This window comes from Garra rufa, chromosome 3 (genome assembly GCF_049309525.1).
Source record: "Garra rufa chromosome 3, GarRuf1.0, whole genome shotgun sequence".
Lineage (NCBI taxonomy): Eukaryota > Metazoa > Chordata > Actinopteri > Cypriniformes > Cyprinidae > Garra > Garra rufa.
In genome coordinates, this window is record NC_133363.1 from 20,850,707 (window position 1) to 20,875,299 (window position 24,593).

A 24,593-nucleotide genomic window follows, 5' to 3' on the forward strand; every position below is an offset into this window, starting at 1 on the left:
GATAGGGGATGAATTACTTCACTCATTAAAATGCAAATCAATTTATAACTTTTTTGAAATGTGTTTTTCTGGATATTTTTTTTTTTTGCTGTTATTCTGATTCTCACTGTTAAAATAAACCTACCATTAAAATTATAGACTGATCATTTCTTTGTCAGTGGGCAAACAAACAAAACAGGGGATCAAATAATTTTTTTCCTCACTGTACCAACATCCATCGCCATGACTTGACTTGAGAGAACATGTTTTAGTCGAATAACACTGGTTTATGGAAACGCTGCCTTTTAGTAACTATTTATTATCGACATTTATAAAACAACGCAAAAGTTTTGCACATATCGGTAATGGAAACACACCTAGTGACTGTCGTAACAGACAAAAAAATAATGTAGACTGAACCACCCATTACTCAAAATTCTCATCAATAATATTTTCTCTTTTATGTGCTTTTTTTCTGTGATTTCAGAGAAGCTATGCGGAATTACCTTAAGGAACGAGGAGACCAAACTGTGCTCATCCTACACGCTAAAGTTGCACAGAAATCATACGGCAATGAAAAAAGGTAAATGACAACTATAATTTACAATGAATTCATGAGATGAAATGTAAAATGATTTTTGACCTTTTAGCAAGCGGAGCATTTGCAATATTTCTTATTTAATGTTCGATGATTGCATTGCATCTCACTGTTTTCAGCATCTTCTGCCATGAGCGTTACAATTTCAAGGCACTTTGAAAAGTTTATCTTTTAAGCTTTTAAGTTTTGAGCACAAGAACTTATCCAGTGGCTGTGTGAAACCTCTACTGTCCATCTTTTCCCTAAGGTAGGAAAATTAGAAAAAAGTAAGAATATTTAAGAAGAAAAAAAAGGAGTGAGAGAGAAGCTGATAAAAGAAACCAAATAATGACAGGAAAGAGAAAAGAAATGATTAAGGAGGCGAGGTGATATGAGACAGGGAAGTGAAGGAGAGAAGGTCAGCGGAAAGCGAGACAAGATGATAACTGTAGAGAAACACAGTGTCTGGGGAACTGATGTCGCGGTTACAGCTCGCTCGGCCTCATTTGGCAGAGAGACAGCACTGTTATTCGTGAACAGCACAGCCAAAACCTGGACACATGTCAAGAGCGACAGAATACCAGATACGAGCCAGAGAGAACAAAAGTGTGCGCTTCATGAAATCATATACATGTGTTCTGTAATCAGAGATGCTTTATGACTAGGAAGTGTATCATTTAGCTTCAATTGGAAATGAATGTGAAGCACTTGACTTGTTGCACCAGTTCTGCTTCTTTGCGTGTCCTTGTGACCCCGTTGACTTTTAAAACAGCTAATGGTTACTTTTAATGTTGCTAACTCGTCCCAGTCCCAGTGCTACGAACATAAATGATTCATCAAATCCTGTGGTTTATTATGGAGAGGCGTGCTCGTACTTTTAGAACTAACATTTTGATTTACAGTTTTTGCCTAGCAGACAGTAAAACCGTGCAATGTCCCAGCAATCATCCTGGCAACTGCATAACATTCTAACAACCACCTATGATACCCTAGCAACTGCAAAACAATACTTTAACCAACACCTGTGACATCCAGGACTCCCTGTTAACCTCATAGCTCTGCCCTAAGCTCTAATGCATTATGATGGTGTGTCCATTTTCTTCAGAAAATGTAAAAATCTAGTCTAGTATGAGCTACAGTGCCTTGCGAAATTATCCATACCCCTTCATTTTTTTCACATTTTGTTATGTTGCAGACTTATGTTAAACTACTTTAAATTACTTTTTTCCCCACATCAATCTACACTCCCTACTCCATAATGGCAAAGCAAAAAATTGGTTTTATTTATTAAAAATAAAAAACTGAAAAGATCCCGTTGCATAAGTATTCATACCCTTTTTTGGGACACTCGAAATTTAGCTCAGGAGCATTCATATTGCTTCTAGATGTTACTACACTTCGAGTGGAGTTAAACTGTGGCAAATTCATTTGAATGAGTATGATTTAGAAAGGCACACACCTCTCAGAAAAGGTCTAACGGCTGAAAATGCATATCAGAGCAAAAACCAAGTCCTGAGGTCAAGATAACTGCCTGTATAGCTCAGTGACAGACTTGCGTTAAGGCAATGATCTAGGGAAGAGTTCAGAAAAAAATATGCTGCATTGAAGGTTCACAGAAGCATGTAGCCTCCATTATCCATAATGGAAGACGATTGGAACAACTAGGACTCTAGAAAATGTCCGCCAGCCCCCATCCAAGCTGACAGAGCTTGAGAGGTGAAAAGGTGAGGCAAAGAATGGCAGATAATTGCCAAATGCAGATGTGCAAAACTTGTCACATCATACCCCAAAAGATTTGAGGCTGTAAAGGTGCTTCAACTATGTACTGAGTTAAAGGAACACTCCACTTTTTTTGGAAATAGGCTCATTCTCCAACTCCCCCCGAGTTAATAAGTTGAGTTTTACCGTTTTGAAATCCATTCAGCCGTTCTCCTGTTCTGGCGATATCACTTTTAGCATAGCTTAGCATAGATCATTGAATCCTATTAGACCAATAGCATCACGTTCAAAAATGACCAACGAGTTTCGATATTTGTCCTATTTAAAACTTGACTCTTCTGTAGTTATATCGTGTACTAAGACCGGTGGAAATGCAAAGCTTCAATTTTCTAGGCTGATAAGATTAGGAACTACACTCCCATTCCGGCGTAATAGTCAAGGAAGTTTGCTGCTGTAATATGGCGGAAGCAGGAGCAGTAATACCACGCAGCACATGTGCAAATGCTAAACTAGCTGGGAACTCATTTCTGATAATACTCCGCCTGCTTCGGCCATATTACGGCAGCAAACTTCCTTGACTATTACGCCGGAATGGAAGTGTAGGTCCTAATCTTATCAGCCTAGAAACTCGCAGCTTTGCATTTCCACCGGTCTTAGTACACGATAGAACTACAGAAGAGTCAAGTTTTAAATAGGACAAATATCGAAACTCGTTGGTCATTTTTGAACACGATGCCATTGGTCTAATAGGATTCAATGATCTATGCTAAGCTATGCTAAAAGTGATATCGCCAGAACAGGAGAACGGCTGAATGGATTTCAAAACGGTAAAAATCAACTTATTAACTCGGGGGGGAGTTGGAGAATGAGCCTATTTCCAAAAAAAGTGGAGTGTTCCTTTAAGGGTATGAATACTTATGCAATTTACTTATTTCAGTGTTTTATTTTTAATAAATTTGTAAAATTTGCTAATCAGGTTTTTGCTTTGTCATTATTATGGTGTATGGAGTGTAAATTGATGTGGGGTAAAACTAATTTAAAGCAGTTTAACATAATGTGGCAACAAAACAAAATGTGAAAAAAAATGAAGGGTATGAATACTTTTGCAAGGCACTGTATATGTACTAAAGCTGTGGATTTACATGCTCATAGCCATTGAGTGACATCATAAATGTTAAGTGTTGTTAGTGACAAATCGATGCAGATCAAACTCCAAAGGGTTGTGGTCTTGACTAAGACGTGCATCTTTCACTATTAGGATGCGAAAGTAGACTTCAGACTCGTCTTTTCCTTTTTCATTTCAAAGACACCAATACAGAAAATGCTAAACAGCTCAAATGAGGCTGTCGTGTACATGGGTGAAACATGTTTGGGTTTGGGGTTTGCCCTCTAACCCATGTCTACAGCATGTTTCAGTCTGACTGGATGTGGAACTGCTGTTATTCCCCTTTTATTGCACCAGTTTTCGGATATTAGCTGCAGTTGTGTCACGAATATTCCCCCGCCTCATGTCTAGACGAGTATCTCTCCGAGATGGGGTGCAGTGAGCTGATAGAGTCACCCACAGAGATCACGGCTTTAATGTCAAGTACAGATTTCGTGCTTGTGTGTTCAAGGTCATGCTGATTAAAATCTGTTTGCTCTAATATCCCTTTGAGGATTCAGACCACAATAAACAAGAGATGAGCAAAGACGACATAGCCCGCAAACTCTAATGGGAGTTCTTAAATGTACCTTCTGCTCAGGTTTGCCTAGGGTTGGGTTTTGTGTGTTTTTTCACCACCTTAAGGTGGTTTCTTGAGTTTGTCCTGAAAGCAAGAGCTGTGTCAACACTACACATGTGCTGCCACCTAGTGCTGATCTGAAGTAATTCTGCTCGGTCATGTATATTTGATGTGTAATGTACAGTTGTTGTTCATCCGTCCATTCAGTGAACAGGTGTATTCATTTGTATATTTTCTCATTAATGCACACATTGCTGAATCTGTTGAATTTGATTATTTAATAGAATTAATATTTATTATACATGTTTATTTATTTAATTTATTCATTCATTCATTTTAATCATTTTAGTCATAGCATTTTATTTGTTTGTTCATTTATTTATGTTTTAAATGTTCATTAATTAATTCCTTCCTTTCCAAAAGCTGCATTTTATTTGTTTGTTTGTTCGTTTATTTGTTTTAAATATTAATTAATTCCTTTCTGCCCAAAAGCAGCTTTTGTTTGTTCATCAATTTGTTTTAAATATTATTTAATTAATTAATTCGTTCATTCATGCCCAAGAGAAGCATTTATTTGTTTGTTTGCTTGTTTTTTTGTTTCATTCATTCATTCATTCATTCAAAGCAGCAATTTACTAGTTTGTTCCATTATTCATGTTTTAAATATTCATTAATTCATTCCTTCCTTTCCAAAAGCAGCATTTTATTTGTTTGCTTGTTTTTTTGTTTTGTTTAATTCATTCATTCATTCATTTCTGCCCAAAAGCAGCAATTTATTAGTTTGTTCCATTATTTCTGTTTTAAATATTTGTTTGTTGTTTGTTTGCTTTTTTTTTTTGTTCAAATTCCTTCATTCATTCCTGCCCAAAAGCAGCAATTTATCATTTATCTGTTTTAAATATTAATTATTTATTTCATTAATTCATTAATTAATTCGTTCATTCATTCATGCCCAAGAGCAGCATTTTATGTTTGTTTGTTTCATTCATTTATTCGTTCATTCATTTATTTATTCATTCATTCATTTATTTATCCCTGGCCAAAAGCAGCAATTTATTAGTTTGTTCCATTATTTGTTTTTAATATTAATTAATTAATTAATTCATCCATTTCTGCCTGAAAGCAGCGTTTTATTTGTTTGTTCATGTATTTGTTTTAAATATTTATTCATTTATTCATTCCTGCCCAAGAGCTGAATTTTATTTATTTGTTTGTTCATTTGTGTCTTAAATATTAATTCATTCGTGCTCAAAAGCAGCATTTTATTTGTTTGTTTTAAATATTAATCAATTTGTTTTCATTATTAAATTATTCATTCATTCCTGCTCGAGCAACATTTTATTTGTGTTTTCTTGTTTTTTGTTTTGTTTTAAATATTCATTCATTTATTCATTCCTGCCCAAAAGCATTTTATTTGTTTGTTTGTTAATTTGTCTAAAATATTAATTAATTAATTTGTGCCCAAAAACAGCATTTTGTTTGTTTACTTTTTTTTTTTTTTTAGTTTTTTTTTTTTAGTTTTTTTTTTTAGTTTTAAATATTCATTCATTCATTCATTCATTCATTCATTCATTCATTTATTCATTCTTTTTTTTTTTTGGACACACCTTCTCATTCAAAGAGTTTTCTTTATTTCCATGACTATGAAAATTGTAGATTCACACTGAAGGCATCAAAACTATGAATTAACACATGTGGAATTATATTTAATTCTATAAAATATTTAATTCTATATATACTATATATATACTATATATACTTCTGCACAACACAACTGATGATCCCAACCCCATTTATAAGGCAAGAAATCCCACTTATTAAACCTGACAGGGCACACCTGTGAAGTGAAAACCATTTCAGGTGACTACCTCTTGAAGCTCATCAAGAGAATGCCAAGAGTGTGCAAAGCAGTAATCAAAGCAAAAGGTGGCTACTTTGAAGAACCTCGAATATGACATATTTTCAGTTGTTTCACACTTTTTTGTTATGTATATAATTCCACATGTGTTAATTCATAGTTTTGAAGCCTTCAGTGTGAATCTACAATTTTCATAGTCATGAAAATAAAGAAAACTTTGGTTCAAAGGTTTGTCCAAGGTGTGTCCAAACTTTTGGTCTGTACTGTATATTCATTCATTCCTACCTAAAAGCAGCATTTTATTTGGTTTGTTTGCTTCATTCATTCATTCCTGGCTAAAAGCAGCATTTTATTTGTTTGTACATGTTTTTGTTTTAAATGTGAATTAATTTATTTTAAATATTCATTCATTCCTGCTCAAGAGCAGCATTTTAATTGTTTTCCTGTTTTTTTCATTCATTCATTCATTCATTCATTCCTGCCCAAAAGCAGCATTTTATTTGTTCGTTTGTTCATTTGTGTCTAAATTATTAGTTAATTTATTTATTTATTCTTGCCCAAAAGCATCATTTTGTTTGTTTGCTTTTTTTTCTTTTTTTTTTCTTTTTTTAATATTCATTAATTCGTTCCTACCCAAAAGCAGCATTTTATTTGTGTTTGTTTGCTTCATTTACTTTAAATATTCCTTTATTCATTCATTCCGTCCTACCAAAAAGCATTTTATTTGTTTGTTTCTGTTTGTTTCTGTTTGATATGTAAATAAATAAACATATGTACATTATGCTTGTGAGTTTTTCATGGTCGAGTATTGCTCTCATTTTGTTCTGAAAATGTGTTTTGTGCTTATCTAGGTTTTTCTGTCCTCCCCCTTGTGTGTATCTGATGGGCTGTGGATGGAAGAAGAAGAGGGAGCAGATGGAGCGAGATGGCTGTTCGGAGCAGGAGTCTCAGCCCTGCGCCTTCATCGGCATCGGCAACAGCGACCAGGAGATGCAGCAGCTAAACTTAGAGGGGAAGGTAATGTGCACACGCACAGATGTGCCTCTAGAATAAAATGACAACAGCTACTCAGCCGAGCACACAGAGCCAAAACACCACCATTAGCATACCATTAGTTTTCTCATGAATACGCAAATCTTGCCTTCTCCCTGCAGAACTATTGCACAGCCAAAACATTGTACATCTCAGACTCAGACAAACGCAAGCACTTCATGCTGTCTGTGAAGATGTTCTACGGGAACAGCGCAGACATCGGCGTCTTCCTCAGCAAGAGGATCAAGGTCATCTCCAAACCTTCCAAAAAAAAACAGTCCCTCAAAAACGCAGACCGTGAGTATATTGACCACACACATTACGCTCAAAGGAAACTCTTTTAAGACCCTGCTATAAAAGATATATGGGAATGGGATATTAGACAGAGCTTTTCATTCAGATAACATAGTCTGAAGTCTCCATGGTTTGCTGTAACAGAGTTATGTCTCTTGTGTGCAGTCTGTATAGCATCAGGAACGAAAGTGGCGTTATTTAACCGACTTCGCTCACAGACGGTCAGTACACGTTATCTGCACGTCGAGGGAGGAAACTTTCATGCCAGCTCACAGCAGTGGGGAGCCTTCTACATCCACCTCTGTAAGTCTTTGTGCATTTTTGTGGAGTATTGTTGATTGCTATGATCATTAAAGAAAAGTTAAAGGACACAATCCCTGTTACAACCTGGATATACAATACAATAAGATTTTTAAGTTTTTGAAAGGTTATTATACTCACCAAGTCTGCCTATATGTGACCCTGGACCACAAAACCAGTCATAAGGTTAAATTTTACAAAACTGAGATGTATACATCATATGAAAGTTCAATAAATAAGCTTTCTATTGATGTATGGTTTGTTAGGATAGGACAATATTTGGATACATCTATTTGAAAATCAGGAATCTGAGGGTGCAAAAAAATCTAAATATTGAGAAAATCACCTTTAAAGTTCTCCAAATTAAGTTCTTAACAATGCATATTACTAATCAAAAATTACATTTTGATATATTTATAAAAGGAATTTTACAAAAAATCTTCATGGAACATGATCTTTACTTAATTTCCTAATGATTTTTGGCATAAAAGAAAAATCAATCATTTTGACCCATACAATGTATTTTTAGCTATTGCTACAAATATACCCCAGCGACTTAAGACTGGTTTTGTGGCCCAGGGTCACATATTTGATCAAAAAAACAGTAATAACAGTAATTGTAATATTGCTAAATATTGTTACAGTAACTGTTTTCTATTGTAATATATTTTAAAATGTAATGTTTGACGCAAGGCTGAAATTTTTAGACTTATCGGTCTTTAAAGCATTTTGATGTTGAATTGGTGTATAAGAGATTTTTTTTTTTTTTTTTTTACCATTATCAATGTTTTAATCTGTTGTGCTGCTTAATATTTTTGTGAAGACCATGCTGCTTTTTTATGATTATTTGATGAATGGAAAGCTCAAAAGAGCTATATTTATTTAGAAAATACACTGCTGTTCAAAAGTTTGGGATCAGTAAGATTTTTTTATGTTTTTCAAAGAATTATCTTATGCTCATCAAGGCTGTTTCTACTTGATCAAAAACAAAACTGTAATATTGTAAAATATTAATATAGTTTAAAATAAAGTTTTTCTATTTTAATGTTTTAAAATATCATTTATTTCTGTAATGCAAAGCTGAATTTTAATCAGCCATTACTCCAGTCTTCAGTGTCACATGATCCTTTAGAAATTAATCTAATATGCTGATTTATTACTTTTATTATCAATTTTAAAAACAGTTGTGCTGTTTAATTTTTTTTTAGGATTCTTTGATGAATAAAAAGTTTAAAAATAACAGCATTTATTCAAAATAGAAATCTTTTCTAAGAATATAAGTCTTTGCTGTTACTTTTTTATCAATTTACCATCCTTGGTGAATAAAAGTATTAATTTCTTTTAAAAAAAAAAGAAAGAATACAAATTTGCTGACCACAAACTTTCAAATTGTAGTATATATTGTTGCAAAAGATTTCTATTTTAAATAAATGCTGTTGTTTTTAACTTTTTATTCATTAAAGAAACCTGAAAAATGTATCACAGGTTCCAAGCAGCATTGATAATAAATCAGCATATTAAAATGTTTTCTTAAGGATCATGTGACACTGAAGACTGGTGTAATAATGCTGAAAATTCAGCTTTGCGTCACAGAAATAACTTGCGTTTTAAAATATATTCACATAGAAAACTGAAGTAATATTTCACAATATTACTGTTTTTTTTCCTGGATTTTTGTTCAAATAAATGCAGCCTTGATGAGCATAAGAAACATTTCTTCTTTAAAAACATTATAAATCTTACTGATCCCAACTTTTGAACGGCAGTGTATGTTTGTCTTTTGTGTCTTTACTGTTACTTTTGATCTATTTAAAGCATTCTTGTTAAATAGTGTCAGTAAAAGTATCGGTTTTATTAACAAACTTTTAAATGTTGTATATCTAAACACTTACCAAAGTTCACTTAGTTTATGTAATGTTTATGAGAAAGTTTATCTAAAAATTTTATGTAAGATTCATTCTGAGAGCAAAACTGGCTATACAGGTGTGCTCAAGGAAGTATTGTTTATCATTACTGTGTCACTTAAACAAAGCTTGCAGTATCTTTCAAAAAGTCAATACAGTGAATCGCAAACATTTGCTTCTAAGGAAGACTTGTTCTTCCTTAGAAGCAGCAGCCAAGACAGGCTGATAAACTACCTGTGCAACTTGACTTCAATCTTTAATTGCATAAAGCCAGCTAATCAGATCAGAGCTTGTCATTTGGAAAACACAATAGCTATTAAAAATGCACCGAATGTTCGGAAATCGAAATTATTCAGCCGAAAATAGCAAAAAAAAAAAAAACTCTTTCGGTGTTGGGCCAAATAGGCGAAAAGGCCGAGTAAATTATACCGAACAATGAAATAGAGGCGCACACTAATGCAGCAAACATGTCGGCAATGTGGAAGCATTTAAAACTGAGAAAGACGCAAAAATCATTACAAGCACTGACAGCACGAGATTGTTTAGTATTGCATTACATGCCTTCCATGAGAAGAGAAAGGGGTTGTTGTTGCTGGGAACTGTATGATGGCCGAAATCACGAAATGGCCTTAAATCATTAGTAAATAAACTACAGCACGTTATTTTGTCTAATACAAGCACAAATTGTGTTTATTCTGACAGCTTTGCATGAGCTCAAGCCAGGGTTCAAAGCGCAAGGAAAATCTGCACTGAAAAAGCTTAATGAGAATTATTCATAAATATGTTGCTGTCAGCAAAAATAGTACTGGGGTCTTCTTGCTGGTTTTCGGCCCAGGGTGTAATTTTGTGCATCCCTAATAGCTATTGTTGTGTATTGGGGGGTGTAAATACAGGTTAGTAGACCTGTTGCTGTCTATTATGTCATTAATGTCAGTCAAACAACAATGTTGACAAGAAAGAATGCTAAATTAATTTCTCTGTTCTTTATTACTGAAAGTAACTATTTGAATGTAATATTAAAACATAAAACATTAATTTAATGGACAAAAAAAAAAATATGTATTGCCGCTGAAATGGTGTTTTGACAACAATAATAGAGATGTGATCACACTGGATAAGCTTAGTCTTGTTAATTATATTTTAGTGGATGATGAAGAGTCAGAGGGAGAGGAGTTCACGGTGCGAGACGGCTACATTCACTATGGCCAAACTGTCAAACTCGTGTGCTCTGTGACGGGCATGGCTCTTCCTCGACTGGTAAGCCCATGTCAATGTGTGTGTTCTCTCTATTATTCTCTGTTTCAATTAGTTGACAGTATGTATAATTAACAGACTGTATATGTAATTCTTTGGGGGCATAATCAGTCATTGCTGTCAAGAAAGCAGTTTGGGTACATGAAGACAGCAGCCTGATATTATGATACTTCCACTGATACTCTTATCAACTTGACTTCCTTTCCTTCTTCCCTTGCCTTTTTCTTTCTGAACACACACGCACACAAACACAGATCATTCGGAAGGTGGATAAGCAGACCGCCTTGCTGGATGCAGATGACCCTGTCTCCCAGCTGCATAAGTGTGCCTTTTACCTGAAGGATACGGAGAGGATGTACCTGTGCCTTTCTCAAGAGAGGATCATCCAATTTCAAGTGAGTCGCTCAGTAAATGCATTTCTTACCATTGGTTCAGTTCACTGTGCTAATAATGATATCTTCAATAATATTCATAAAGAGACTGTTATTGCCAGTCTGAGTGTTAAAAGTTGGAAATATGTATTCTATTAAAATTACTTATGTACACTTTTCTTAAATTTAAAGAGTATTGAAAGCATTTTATATAATTTTATAGTGACCCCCAGACTATATATCTGTCTGCTGTCACTGGCTATAAATCTTTTTTTTTTTTTTCATAACACTAGTATTTAAAAGCTTTTGATTTTAAGGGTTATGAAAAACGTCTTTAATGCGCACCAAGGCTTCTTTTATTTGATCATACCAATGCAGTTTAAAACGGTTTTCTATTTTAATATATTTAATAATAATTTATTCCTGTGATGGGAAAGCTTTGTTTAGCAGCCATTACTCTTTAGTGTCACATGATCCTTCAGAAATCATTTTAATATGCGAATTCACAGTGGTGTTTAAAGAAAACGACTTTGGTAGAAGTTGAAGTCAGAATGTTTCTTGAGTAAAAGTCTTAAAGTATATGATATTTATTGTACTTAAGTACAAAAAGTATTTTTTTTTTTATCTTAAATGTACTTAAGTATTGAAAGTGCATTTTTTTTCGCAGTTGCAAATTTATATCATCCATTTCTGAGAAAAAAAAGTCGTTCATAAAATGAGTTCATATTGCAATTCTGACTTTATTTCTCACAGTTGTGATTTTATATCACCCAATTTGTAGAAAAAAGTCAGAATTGCAAGATACAAACTTGCAATTGCGAGAAAACAGAATTGTGAGATACAAACCCGCATTTGTGAGGAAAATTATTTCTCACAATTGCCAGTTTATATAATCAATTTCTTAGAAAAAAGAGAGAGTTTTCAGAGTTTATGTCTTGTAATTCTGACTTTATTTCTCGCAGTTGCAAGTTTACATCATCCAATTCTGAGAAAAAAGTCAGAATTGAGTTTGTATCACACAATTCTGGGGAAAAAAAGCCAGAGTTTCCTGAAAATAAGTCAGAATTGCTAGATACAAACTCGCACTTGCGAGAAAAAAAGTCAGAATTGTGAGTTTTATCTTGCAATTCTGACTTTTTCGGAGATAGAAAGTCAGAATTATGAGTTTATAAACTGTTTGCTCACAAAAACTTTTGTGACGAAATAAAGAGGTGAAAGAATGAAAACTAAATTTCAATGCAAATGCAATATTTTTGTGAGCAAACAATTTCTAGATAGAACGCAATACTTTCGTGAGATTTTTTTTTTTTTTTCAAAATTAAGAAAAAAAAAACTTTTTTTTCTCACAGTTGCGAGTTTACATCTCGCAATTCTGACTGAGATCCTGTCTTCTGACTATTTTGTAGTAAGTAAACAAATATGCTTTGGGGAAATGTATCGGAGTAAACGTATACGTTTTAATTAGGTAGTGGAGTAAAAGTTAAAGTAGGCTGAACAGATACAGATACTCCCAAAAAATACTTAAGTACTGTAACAAAGTTTTATTACTTTGAATAGAATCTTTGAATAGAAGGTTCACAAACAGCACTTATTTGAAATAGAAATAATTTGTGACATTATAAATGTCACTTTACTGTCACTTTTAAAAAAATTCATGTGTCCTTGCTGAATAAAATTAATTTAAAAAGAGTACTGATGTAATGACCAAAAACTCTTGAAAAGTATACAGTGTATATGGTTGATGTAAAACCTTTGATTAATGGCTAGAAGTTTGCAGGAAAATTAAGTAAACATAAACAACGACCAGAAATAGACTCAAAACATGTAGCTAAATTTGAACTTTGAAGGCAGATTTTTTTAACATACAAATTTTATATTATAATGTATTTTCTTAATGGAACCATTATTTTTGTATCTAGTAAGATAATAAAGTATTTTTCAAATATTTTACCTCAGTGTATGTATTTGTATTTATTTATCTAAGAAGTGGGATGAAGTCATTCAGTCTTTATCACAAAATAAACTCCCTCATGGTGATACAAGGCTCCTGATTTATGAGTTTATTTTGTGATAGTGACTAGTTGATTGTATATTATTATCTAATATTTTTCTTTGTAAACCTATTTTTGTGTGACCCTGGACCACAAAACTAGTCTTAAGTAGCACAGGTATATTTGTAGCAATAGCTAAAAATACATTGTATGGGTCAAAATGATAGATTTTTTCTTTGATGCCAAAAATTCATTAGGGTATTAAGTAAAGATCATGCTTAATAAAGATGTTTTGTAAATTTCCTACCATAAATATATCAAAACGTAATTTTTGATTAGTAATATGCATTGTTTAGAAGTTAATTTTGGACAACTTGAAAGACAATTTTCTCAATATTTAGATTTTTTGGCACCCTTAGATTTCACCCACATTTTCAAATAGTTGTATTTTGGCCAAATATTGTCCCATCCTAACAAACCATACACCAATGAAAGCTTATTTATATTTATACAGCTTTCAGATATATCAAAGACCCTTATGAATGGTTTTGTGTGGCCAGGCTCACATATGTGTTTTTTTTTTTTTGTATTTGTGTGTAGGCTACTCCATGCCCAAAGGAACCAAATAAGGAGATGATAAATGATGGTGCCTCCTGGACAATCATCAGCACTGATAAAGCAGAATACACCTTCTATGAGGGCATGGGCCCTGTACACACCCCCGTCACACCCGTGCCTGTGGTCGAGAGCTTACAGGTAACACACACACAGAAACTGGCTTTTTCCAGAAGCTTATACATTGTCCATTCACAAGTCTCTGGCTGTGGTTGATAATGTGTGTACACTGTATTCGTGTTTGAGCAGTTAAATGGTGGAGGAGACGTAGCAATGCTGGAGCTGACAGGACAGAACTTCACTCCAAATCTGCGGGTGTGGTTTGGGGATGTAGAGGCTGAGACCATGTACAGGTATGGATGTTATTTGAGAAGATATCCATCTGGCAAAAGACAGGTTTTAAAATGATGTACAGTTGTGGCCAAAAGTTTTGAGAATGACACAAATATTAGTTTTCACAAAGTTTGCTGCTAAACTGCTTTTAGATCTTTGTTTCAGTTGTTTCTGTGATGTACTGAAATATAATTACAAGCACTTCATACGTTTCAAAGGCTTTTATCGACACTTACATGACATTTATGCAAAGAGTCAGTATTTGCAGTGTTGGCCCTTCTTTTTCAGGACCTCTGCAATTCGACTGAGCATGCTCTCAATCAACTTCTGGGCCAAATCCTGACTGATAGCAACCCATTCTTTCATAATCACTTCTTGGAGTTTGTCAGAATTAGTGGGTTTTTGTTTGTCCACCCGCCTCTTGAGGATTGACCACAAGTTTTAAGATCTGGGGAGTTTCCAGGCCATGGACCCAAAATGTCAACGTTTTGGTCCCCGAGCCACTTAGTTATCACTTTTGCCTTATGGCACTGTGCTCCATCGTGCTGGAAAATGCATTGTTCTTCACCAAACTGTTGTTGGATTGTTGGAAGAAGTTGCTGTTGGAGGGTGTTTTGGTACCATTCTTTATTCATGGCTGTGTTTTTGGGCAAAATTGTGAGTGAGCCCACTCCCTTGGATGAGAAGCAACCCCACACATGAATGGTCTCAGGATGCTTTACTGTTGGCATGACACAGGACTGATGGTAGCGCTCACCTTTTCTTCTCCGGACAAGCCTTTTTCCAGATGCCCCAAACAATCGGAAAGAGGCTTCATCGGAGAATATGACTTTGCCCCAGTCCTCAGCAGTCCATTCGCCATACTTTTTGCAGAAGATCAATCTGTCCCTGATGTTTTTTTTTTGGAGAGAAGTGGCTTCTTTGCTGCCCTTCTTGACACCAGGCCATCTTCCAAAAGTCTTGGCCTCACTGTGCGTGCAGATGCGCTCACACCTGCCTGCTGCCATTCCTGAGCAAGCTCTGCACCGGTGGCACTCCGATCCCGCAGCTGAATCCTCTTTAGGAGACGATCCTGGCGCTTGCTGGACTTTCTTGGATGCCCTGAGCCTCCTTAACAATTTTTTTTTTTCGGGATTAAGTTAATTTTCATGGCAAAGGAGGACTATGCAATTCATCTGATCACTCTTCATAACATTCTGGAGTATATGCAAATTGCTATTATAAAAACTTAAGCAGCTACTTTTCCAATTTCCAATATTTATGTAATTCTCAAAACTTTTGGCCACGACTGTATATCTATGAACAGATCATTTTGTAGTAGGACTTATAAATTATAATCAGACATCTAAAGCTTTTTAATATGAATGTTTATGAGCATGATTTAGATTTTTAAAAGGAGTGTAAACATACTTAAATAATTGTACATTATTATACTTAATGTTGAATACTTGTACTTTTATTCAATACCATTTCGAAGGCAAAGATTTTACTTTTTCATGTTGACCTTTAAAGTATAAGGTACATATTTCACTGGTCATCATGACTTAAATCATTTATCTTTTAGTTCATCTAATTGATTTAACAAGTCGATCAATTTAAAGCCAATGAAATTTATATATACATTTTTTTTTTTCTAAACTACAAAGTTTCAGTTTAATATCTGGTGTGTCCCATGTTAAAAAAGAAGTGTTTATTACATAAATAATATATATAAAAAAATGCTTACATTACCAGTCAAAAGTTTTTGAACGGTAAGATTTTTAATGGTTTTTAAAGATGTCTCTTCTGCTCACCAAGCCTGCATTTATTTGAACATTTTGTGATTTGAATTTAGCATCATTACTCCATTCACATGATCCTTCAGAAATCATTCTAATATTCTGATTTGCTGCTCAAAAAACATTTATTATTATTATTATTATTATTATTAAGCTGTTAACAGAGTCATAGATTTTTTTAAAAGGTTTCTTTGATGAATAGAAAGTTCAGAAGAACAACATTTATCCGACATTTGTAACATTATAAATGTCTTTATCATCACTTTTGATCAATTTAAAGCATCCTTGTTAAATAAAAGTATTAATTTCTATAATTTCTTTCAAAAAACATTTTAAAACACATTCAAATAGAAAACCTTTTTTTCAAAATGTAATTTTTTTGCTGTACTTTTGGATCAAATATACCCAGGCTTGGTGAGCAGAAGAGACTTCTTTAAAAAAAAAAAAAACATTAAAAATCTTACTGTTCTAAAACTTTTGACTGGTAGTGTACATTAAAAAGAATATACTTAAAGGGGTCATCGGATGCCCATTTTCCACAAGTTCATATGATTCTTTAGGGTCTTAATGAAAAAGTCTATAATATACTTTGGTTAAAATAAAAATTCTCAATAGTAGTGTAAAAAAGCAGCCTTTTACCTTGTCAAAATCAGCTTATTTTAACACATGGTACCTTTAAATGCAAATGAGCTCTGCTCGCCCCGCCCCTCTTTGGGATTATGAGACGTAATGTTTACTTTAGCCGCATTTAGCAGTGTTTAGGCGCATTTAGTGGCTAGTTTTGCATCCGATGACCCCTTTAAGTACAAACGGAATGAAATGTTAATTGCAATTAAATTCAAATGTATTTTATTTGAAATATTTACATAATAAATACATTTAGATGAATGTGTAAAGTACTTTTGACCCACTTAAGTATACCTTCATATGCAATTTTATAATTTCCTGAATTGCCTTTGAAATATGGTTAAAAATGTACTAACAAGTGTTTATAGTAAACTGAAGTATACTTTAATGTCTTGTATACAAGTATACAAATATAAATATATAACCAGGTACTTTAAAGTAAAACCCTGACATTAAAAAATTATATAATCTGCAAACTAAACTACTAAGAGAGAGAGATTTGAACTACACTACAAGTGCACATTCAATATATTTTCACGTGGGTGTCCTAAATCCTTACAAACCTGTTAAATGCAGCAGTAAATGACATGTTAAGTTTTGACAGGCCGTAAGTTGACTGAAGTGCCTCTGCCTAGTAAAACTGAAGTGAACAAGACCCCACACGCATTGTTTAAACCCTAATGCGATCTTTAAAGAAAAATATGTACTTTTATTACTGCTGTCAGTTAAACATATTGCAGGCAGAGACAGACTGAATTATTAATAGAGTTATATTTCCTCTAAAGGTGCGGCGAGAGCATGCTGTGCGTCGTCCCAGACATCTCAGCGTTCCGCGAGGGCTGGCGGTGGGTGCGACAGCCGGTGCAGGTCCCTGTAACGCTGGTCCGTAACGACGGTATCATCTATTCCACGACGCTCACGTTCACATACACGCCCGAACCCGGTCCCCGTCCGCATTGCAGCGCGGCCGGCGCCATCCTACGATCGGGCAACACCAGCTTGCTTTCCACGACCGGGAATAACGCGGGAGGGAATGGAGAAACAGCACCCTACGGCGCCAACAGCACATCTAATGCCGTCACGGCGTCGTCCTCTAACGCAGCCGCGGCTGTGGTGTTATAACACACGCAGCGGTGCTCACAAACTCACAACGTGAAACAAATACAGACTACAAACTATTTGTAAAAGTGCTGCATATTAAATCAAGATAAAATCCCGGAGACGGAAAACAAGGGATAGAAAAAGGCGAAAAAGGCAAAACCTGTGGCTGTGAGAAATGCTTCTCCTGTGCCCTCTTGTGGTTTTCTCTAAGGAGCCGGTCTGGTGCTAGCAATAGACAATGCCTGAGAGGAAACACCAGCACCTGGTGTGGAAGACATGGAGACCACAGCAATGATACATCAGCCGTGTACAAAATGCGTCGACTGAAAATTACGTTTAATTTCTTACGTTTCTTCCTTCCGGTCTGATTAGGTGAGATGTATCATAGCCTGGAAGGTCTACACTCTTAGGAAAAGGGTCACATTGAAATTGTGAGATGACAGTTTTTTATGGACCAAGGATATTGTATAAGCTTTAGTAAAGGTACATTTTTTCTTTTTGTTTTCCTCCATACCTTTTTATATCAAACATTATAGTATGCTTTTGTTACCAAATAGGTTCTATTCCTCCTCTGAGCTTCTTTTTCTGTATATAGCTACTTTCATATACAGCTTGGAATCTTCGGTTTTGATACTTTGTGTTTGTAATACCATTTTTGTTTTCCATTCAGAAATTTTCATTTGGGAGAAACTCAGAGGGCCTGTTTTTTTTTTTTTATCATTTTATGAAGTCTTTAAAAAGAAAAGAGCTTTAAGCAATGCCTCTGCCTTGCCTGCGTTACAAAATGCGCTACGCTTCCTTTAAGCATTTCATCGACGTGTCTAGATCTCACAATAGGAACAATGCCATCTTATTTGCCGTCTTATAAACCAGAAAACACAATATAGAGGCTGTGGATGCAACGTGTCTCTTTGACGCGCTAGCCATAGTGTAGTTCCAGAGCACATGTAGGATCTCACATATCAATATCAGAAAGTTCACTGTAGTTGGATATTTGTGGCGTTTGACACGAGTTTAGGAGTTTAGTTTCTCAAATTCAGTTTTTGTCTTCCTGATCTTCCGTTTGCATTTTCTACAATTTGAAACCATCTCAAAAATGGATGATTCGCAGACGTGCTCTACTATTAGATGTGGCCTTACTGGAACAAAGGTTCTCTGTTTAGTTCACCCCTTCAAAAGGAGGTTTACAAACGTGATGAACCAAGCCTTGCATTTGAAACATTTTACATGCGATTTTTTGATAAACTCCCTAAAGTTTTAGTTCGGATTTAGAAGATTTACAATGTGTAATGCATACAAACATACCCAAAGATATTATATTGCATTGTTGTCTGTTTTTTGAATATTTGAAGCGTATGTTGGAATTTGTGGCCTCTCGCACACCAAAAGTAGGAAGCTTTACTCCGTTGGTCATTGATGTGTTTATCGTGGCCTTGGTGTCTCACCAACTAGTAGACTAGTATTAACAACAACAACAACAACAAAAAACAACCTAGCTGTAATGAACTCATCAACCAGCACTAATAGTGTTTTGTGACTTTCTTTTTTATGTACAGTAATTTAACTTTTGAATTTTATGCGTCCATTTGTAAAAAAAAAAAAAAAAAAAAAAAAAAAAAAAAGAAAGGAAAAAAAAAAGGATCGAAAAACAGAAACCATTCAGCGATTTTGTTAATTTCTTCGTGTGTCCGTGGCTCTTAACCCAGTTATGTCCTTGGTGTTTCTCGTCAAAACGGTGTTTAGTGTTCGAGTTTGTCCGTACCTTAAATGTTATTGTCCAGATAGTAAAAGGACATCTTGGGACTAGAAACATGGAAGTTAATGGCCTTTAAATGTTTGTCTCAATGATGTAAGCATACAGCAATACTGTATAGGTCACTTTTTGTGTCTTGGTCTGTGGAAATAGCCACTGATTTTTTCACCAGCCTGATCCACAGCCATGTGGTCATGAAGAACAGCTGGCTCAAATAGAGTCATATTCACGTTCTTTTACACTTCGTCTTCTTCTTCTTCTTCATACTAATTTAGTCAAACACCTTTTTGGTAAAGTTGTAGATTCGTGTGGATCCTCCACTGTCTTCCTTGGAAAATCTGTAGTGTAGTACAAATAGGCGATCCGTCAAATAAGGCAATACTCCAGCATTGTAGGCCTATGATGTAGTATATTTCGGGAAAAACTGTAACTTGAATGTTTCTGCAAAAAAAAAGTTCACTTGTTGCCTCCACTAGCTTTTTCTTTTCACCATCTTTACCAACATCATCTCTTTTACTTGTCCTTGATGGCCTCTTTGCAAAAATCTTCCATGAGGTAGTATAACCTAAAGCTCTTGCACTCAGTTTCGCTTTTATTCTTCTTCCATTGTATCATATCCTTGCAATTCAGACTTCCATTTGGAGGAAGATGGCACTGGGCAAAAGCATGGATGCATTTTTTTTAATGATTTGTCATTCATGTTAAACTTTTACTATGCCCACATTAAGCAGTCCATTGAATTTCTAATATTTGATGATTTTAATTTAAATGATTGTCTTTGTGAGAGCTTACCATGCAATGTGGTATTGTATTTTTTTATTGTTTTTTTTTTTTTTTTTTCATTCAAATTCAAATGCTTCCCTTGATTTATATGGTATCACGACCCCAAAAAGAAAACAAAACAAGTGCTTTAAGCCAGTCCGCCTTGAAATGATACAGCATCATTGAAACAATTCCTACACAAACTAAAGAAAGCGATTAATTCCGACTGTAATTTCAGTGTGACTTTATCATGTTTTCATTAGCATAGCACAATATATCAGAAAGAACATTTCTGAACTGCTCCGTCATTCTGATTGCTGCCTCTGTTGCACGTTTTGTTTACATTTACTCACTTTTGCCCCTCATTTACTGTGGTGTTATGGTGGTAAAGTGCATTATGTTGCTCTCTGAACAAACCGATTGACAATCTTGCTGTTTTTTACTGTTTACATTTGTTTTTGTTTTTTTGTTTTGTTTTTTGAAGGTGTTGAGCTTTAGAATGAAGGATTTGTTCTGACCCATATCTGAAAATCAGAGGACACTTTCTAACAAAATCCATAAATTTGCATTATATAATTTTTCTCTCAGTTATAAATCCATTTAAGCGCTTGACTTTTCATTTAATGTCCGAGGCGTGTATGTTAGAGGTCATGTACCAAGCCTTAAAAACATTTAATGGCAATCTGAGTGAACAAATTGTTAGTTTTATGTTTAAAAATCAGTCAGCTGTTGTTATTATTACATATCTATTGGTTTTATAGTTCTTTATTAAAGGAGAAGTTCACTTCCAGAACAAAAATGTACAGATAATTTACTCAGCCCCTTGTCATCCAAGATGTTCATGTCTTTCTTCAGTTGCAAAGAAATTATGTTTTTTTTTTTTTGAGGAAAACATTTCAGGATTTTTCTCCATATAATGGACTTATGTAATGCCCCGAGTTTAAACTACCAAAATGCGTTTAATTGCAGCTTCAAACGATCCCAAATATGGTTGTAAATGATCCTAGCTGAGGAAGATGGGTCTTATCTAGCGAAAAGATTTGTTATTTTCATTAAAAAAATACAAATTCAATACTTTTTAACCTCAAATCCTCGTCTTGTCTTGCTCCCCTGCTGAAAAAAAAAAAAAAAAAAAACGGCTAAAACCAGCCTAGGCTGGTTGGCTGGTTTAAGCTGGAAGTAGCTGGATTTAGCTGGTCTCCCAGCCTGGTCAAGCTGGGAGACCACCAGCTAAAACCAGCTACTTCCAGACTAGCCTGACCAGCCTGGAAAAGTGGCCAAAACCCCTCTAAAACCAGCCAAGCAGCCTAGGCTGGTTTTAGCAGTTTTTTTTTTTTTTTTTAGCAAAGTCTCCCTGAACTCGGTGTATTCTGGTTTAAGACAGTAAGGGTATGTTGAAAAACTCCGTATTTTCCCCCTTAAGAAATTGTTTTTTGAGGAAAACATTTCAGGATTTTTGTCATATAGTGGACTTCAATGATGCCTGTGAGTTTGAACTTCCAAAATGTTTAAATGCAGCTTCAAACGATCCCAGATGAGGAATAAGTGTCTTATCTAGCGAAATTATCGGTTATTTATTTATTTTTTAATTGCAATTTATATACTTTTTTTTTTTTTTTTTTTTTACCTCGAACACTCGTCTTGTTTTGCTCTGCCTTAACGCTTGCTGCGTCCCAATTCGCCTACTTATACTATGCCCTAAAAGTATGTACTCTTTTTGTGACGAAAAAGTACATACTTTTGAGTATGTAGCAGAATAGTAGGCAAGCTTTGGGACATACTACTTCGTCATAACTGCTTCTTTAACGGACGCTCTGTTGCTTAGTTACCTGAATCCTGTCACTGTTTAAACTGCCCTGTCAATCATCACAGTTAACATTATCTACATTTCGTTTAATTTAATTTCCTACCGTATTAGAGAGAAATGAAGAGGCACGTTCTTTCATGCCGAGAACTCTGCTTTTGTGTTTGCATAATTATGCATTTAAACGTTAATGACCAAACCTATCATTATAAAAGTTCATAATGTTGCTGCACATGAAATATAACGCAGATAACATAAAAAAAAATTCTTTCATCAGGTTACACATTGATAATTTATCACTTAAACCCCTTTCTCTACCTGTCCGTTGGTCGCGCATATCCTCCATGTTTTTATGCACTTTTTATGCGTGTTTGTAGTTCTAATCGAATCCTCGTTCGCCGCGCAATGTGTTGTGGGCAATTTAAGCCGTTAGAGTGTGCATTGATCCGCACTTCGAATTCCGAAGTTAAGTAGTAGACCATCCGGGAATCTTTGGAATACTTTTTTAAACATACTACGATTTGGGACATACTAATTCTATTTTCGAATACTACTTAGGACGGATAGTATGCGAATTGGAACGCAGCAGCTGTTTTTTTCCGGTTCAAGACAGTTAGGGTATGTCGGAAAAACTCCCGTCTTATTTTCTTCTCCCTCAACTTTAAAAATTATTTCAAAATCATCTTACATCGCTGCAGAAGTGCTGGGTCGCAGTGTTTGCAAAGTGAACATGTAAAAAAGATCAAACACCCTTAACAAAAAAGGTAAAACAGCGATGTAGGACGATTTAGAAGTTAAGGGAGAAAATGAGATGGGAGTTTTGCGATATACCCAAACTATATTAAACCAGCGGGGAAAAAAAACGTTAAGGCAGAGCAAGACAAGATGAGCGTTTGAGGTTAAAAAGTATATAAATTGTAAATGCAAATAATAATAACCGATCGTTTCGCTAGATAAGACCCTTCTTCCTTGGCTGAGATTGTTTACAACCGCATTTGGGATCGTTTGAAGTAGCGTTTAAACTGCATTTTGGAAGTTCAAACTCGGGGCACCAGAGAAGTCCACTCTGGAGAAAAATCCTGAAATATTTTCCTCAAAAACCATTTCTTATCGACTGAAGAAAGAAAGACACAAACATCTTGGATGACAAGGGGGTGAGTAACTGTTACATTATCTGTTTTGGAAGTGAACTTCTCCTCTAACGTTAACTTGCTCTTCCAAAAAACGACTTTTTGTGCTTAAAGAGCTCTGATCAATGTATATCGTTAGGTGATATGCCAAATGTCTTATACTTACATTTTCTTGCACTGCTTATCAAACATGGCACGAGAGGCAGCTTTTCAAAGATATCTCAGTAGTTCTAGTCGAAAAGAGTATCGTAGACAAACACAGTGGTTTTCTAGTTCCGTACTTCCATACAAAGAGCTTAAATTGGTCATAATGTTGTCTTGTTTTGCCTGAACGTATAATCAAAGGCTTATATAGGGCACGACTTTTTCGGTTTTACCATCTGGAGAGTTTCGTGGCCGACTGACTGAAGTTATTATGCCTTTAGGACAGTTTTAGTTTGGTAATTCATCCTCTCCGCTGGTTTTGCACTTAGAGAAAACCACATTTGTCTAGATTAGTTGCTTACAGAGTGTAACGGTCACTTTTCATGTAAAGCAATCCTGCTGTGCCTAATTTGAAGCTCTGTGCTAGGCTTTACGTGTGCAGTTCGTCCTCCACCCTTCTTTGTCAGTGTTTCTTTTTTTATTGCTCCCTCTTTTCTTTCTCTTTCTTGGTCTGTTCTAGTTATAATATTCAGAGGTATCAGTATGGTAGCAATCTCAGTCCTTAATGGGCCGCTGATGTTAGGATCGTGTGCCCTAATGTGAAACAAGGGGGCAGAAAAACAAAAATAAACAAAAACATTAGTTCTGTTTCATTTGTCTGTTTGTTTGATTTTGTACATATTGCACCTGCTCAGTTCCATATGTCATTAAATAATAAAACTGCAATATTGGCATAAAAATCTGGAAATGAGTGAGATTTATTTTCTTTGTATATTCCTTTTTTATTCCTGTAAACCAGTCATAAGGGTCAATTTTTTTTAAATTTAGATTTATATATCATCTGAATTAAATAAATATGCTTTCCATTGATGTATGGTTTGTTAGGATAGGACAACATTTGGCCAAAAAAAATCTAAATATTGAGAAAATTGCCTTTAAAGTTGTCCAAATGAAGTTCTTAGGAATGCATAAATGAGGTTTTGATATATTTGTGGAAGTAAATTTACAAAATGTCTTTATGGAACATGATCTTTACTTAATATCCTACTGATTTTTGGCATAAAAGAAACATTGATAATTTTGACCCATACAATATATTTTTGGCTATTGCTTCAAATATGCCTGCGCTACTTAAGTCACAATTATTTTATGCCTCATTTTTTAGGTTGCTGTGCTGCTTCGGAAAGAATTCTTCAATTTATCAGTGCGCTCAAATATTTAGTGCCACACTGTCAGCCAACTATATTTCCATTTAGCCACCCAAATGTTTTTATTGGGTCACTCTGTGTTTTATGCCATTTCGCAGATTCTTTTTATTCGGAATGGCTGATATATGAGATAAAGCTAGTCTGAGTTATTTTGTAGCCTGGGTTGAACTTGCAAATTTGCCAGTGTTTTTCTTAAAGGGAATGCTTCATCCAAAAATAATTCTGTGATCATTTACTCAAGATTAAAAGATGATGCTGTTCAAAAAGTTTGGGATTAGTATAATTTTTTGTTTTTTTAAGAAGTATTTTCTGCTCATTAAGGCTGTGTTTATTTG

General features: G+C 34.8%; 1 protein-coding gene across 2 annotated transcripts; it reads left to right on the forward strand.

Moving 5' to 3' along the window:
* Positions 1 to 473: 473 nt before the first annotated feature.
* Positions 474 to 23,777, forward strand: rbpjb (recombination signal binding protein for immunoglobulin kappa J region b). Of its 2 annotated transcripts, XM_073835820.1 has the most exons (9): positions 474 to 562; positions 6,709 to 6,874; positions 7,012 to 7,186; positions 7,349 to 7,486; positions 10,532 to 10,644; positions 10,896 to 11,036; positions 13,604 to 13,759; positions 13,868 to 13,971; positions 17,142 to 23,777. In XM_073835820.1, the coding sequence occupies exons 1-9, from the start codon at positions 474 to 476 to the stop codon at positions 17,476 to 17,478; spliced, it is 1,419 nt and encodes a 472-aa protein (XP_073691921.1). In that variant the 3' UTR covers positions 17,479 to 23,777. The 2 variants fall into 2 exon arrangements, with proteins under 2 accessions (XP_073691921.1, XP_073691922.1); XM_073835821.1 differs by lacking the exon at positions 13,604 to 13,759.
* The last annotated feature ends 816 nt before the right edge of the window (positions 23,778 to 24,593 follow it).

Bases quoted from the DNA above. Each gene is read 5' to 3' on its own strand.
- rbpjb (XM_073835820.1), top strand. From the start codon at position 474: ATGCGGAATTACCTTAAGGAACGAGGAGACCAAACTGTGCTCATCCTA. The intron at 6,875-7,011 runs GTAATGTGCACA...TTCTCCCTGCAG, and splicing joins AGCTAAACTTAGAGGGGAAG to AACTATTGCACAGCCAAAAC. The intron at 10,645-10,895 runs GTAAGCCCATGT...ACACAAACACAG, and splicing joins GCATGGCTCTTCCTCGACTG to ATCATTCGGAAGGTGGATAA.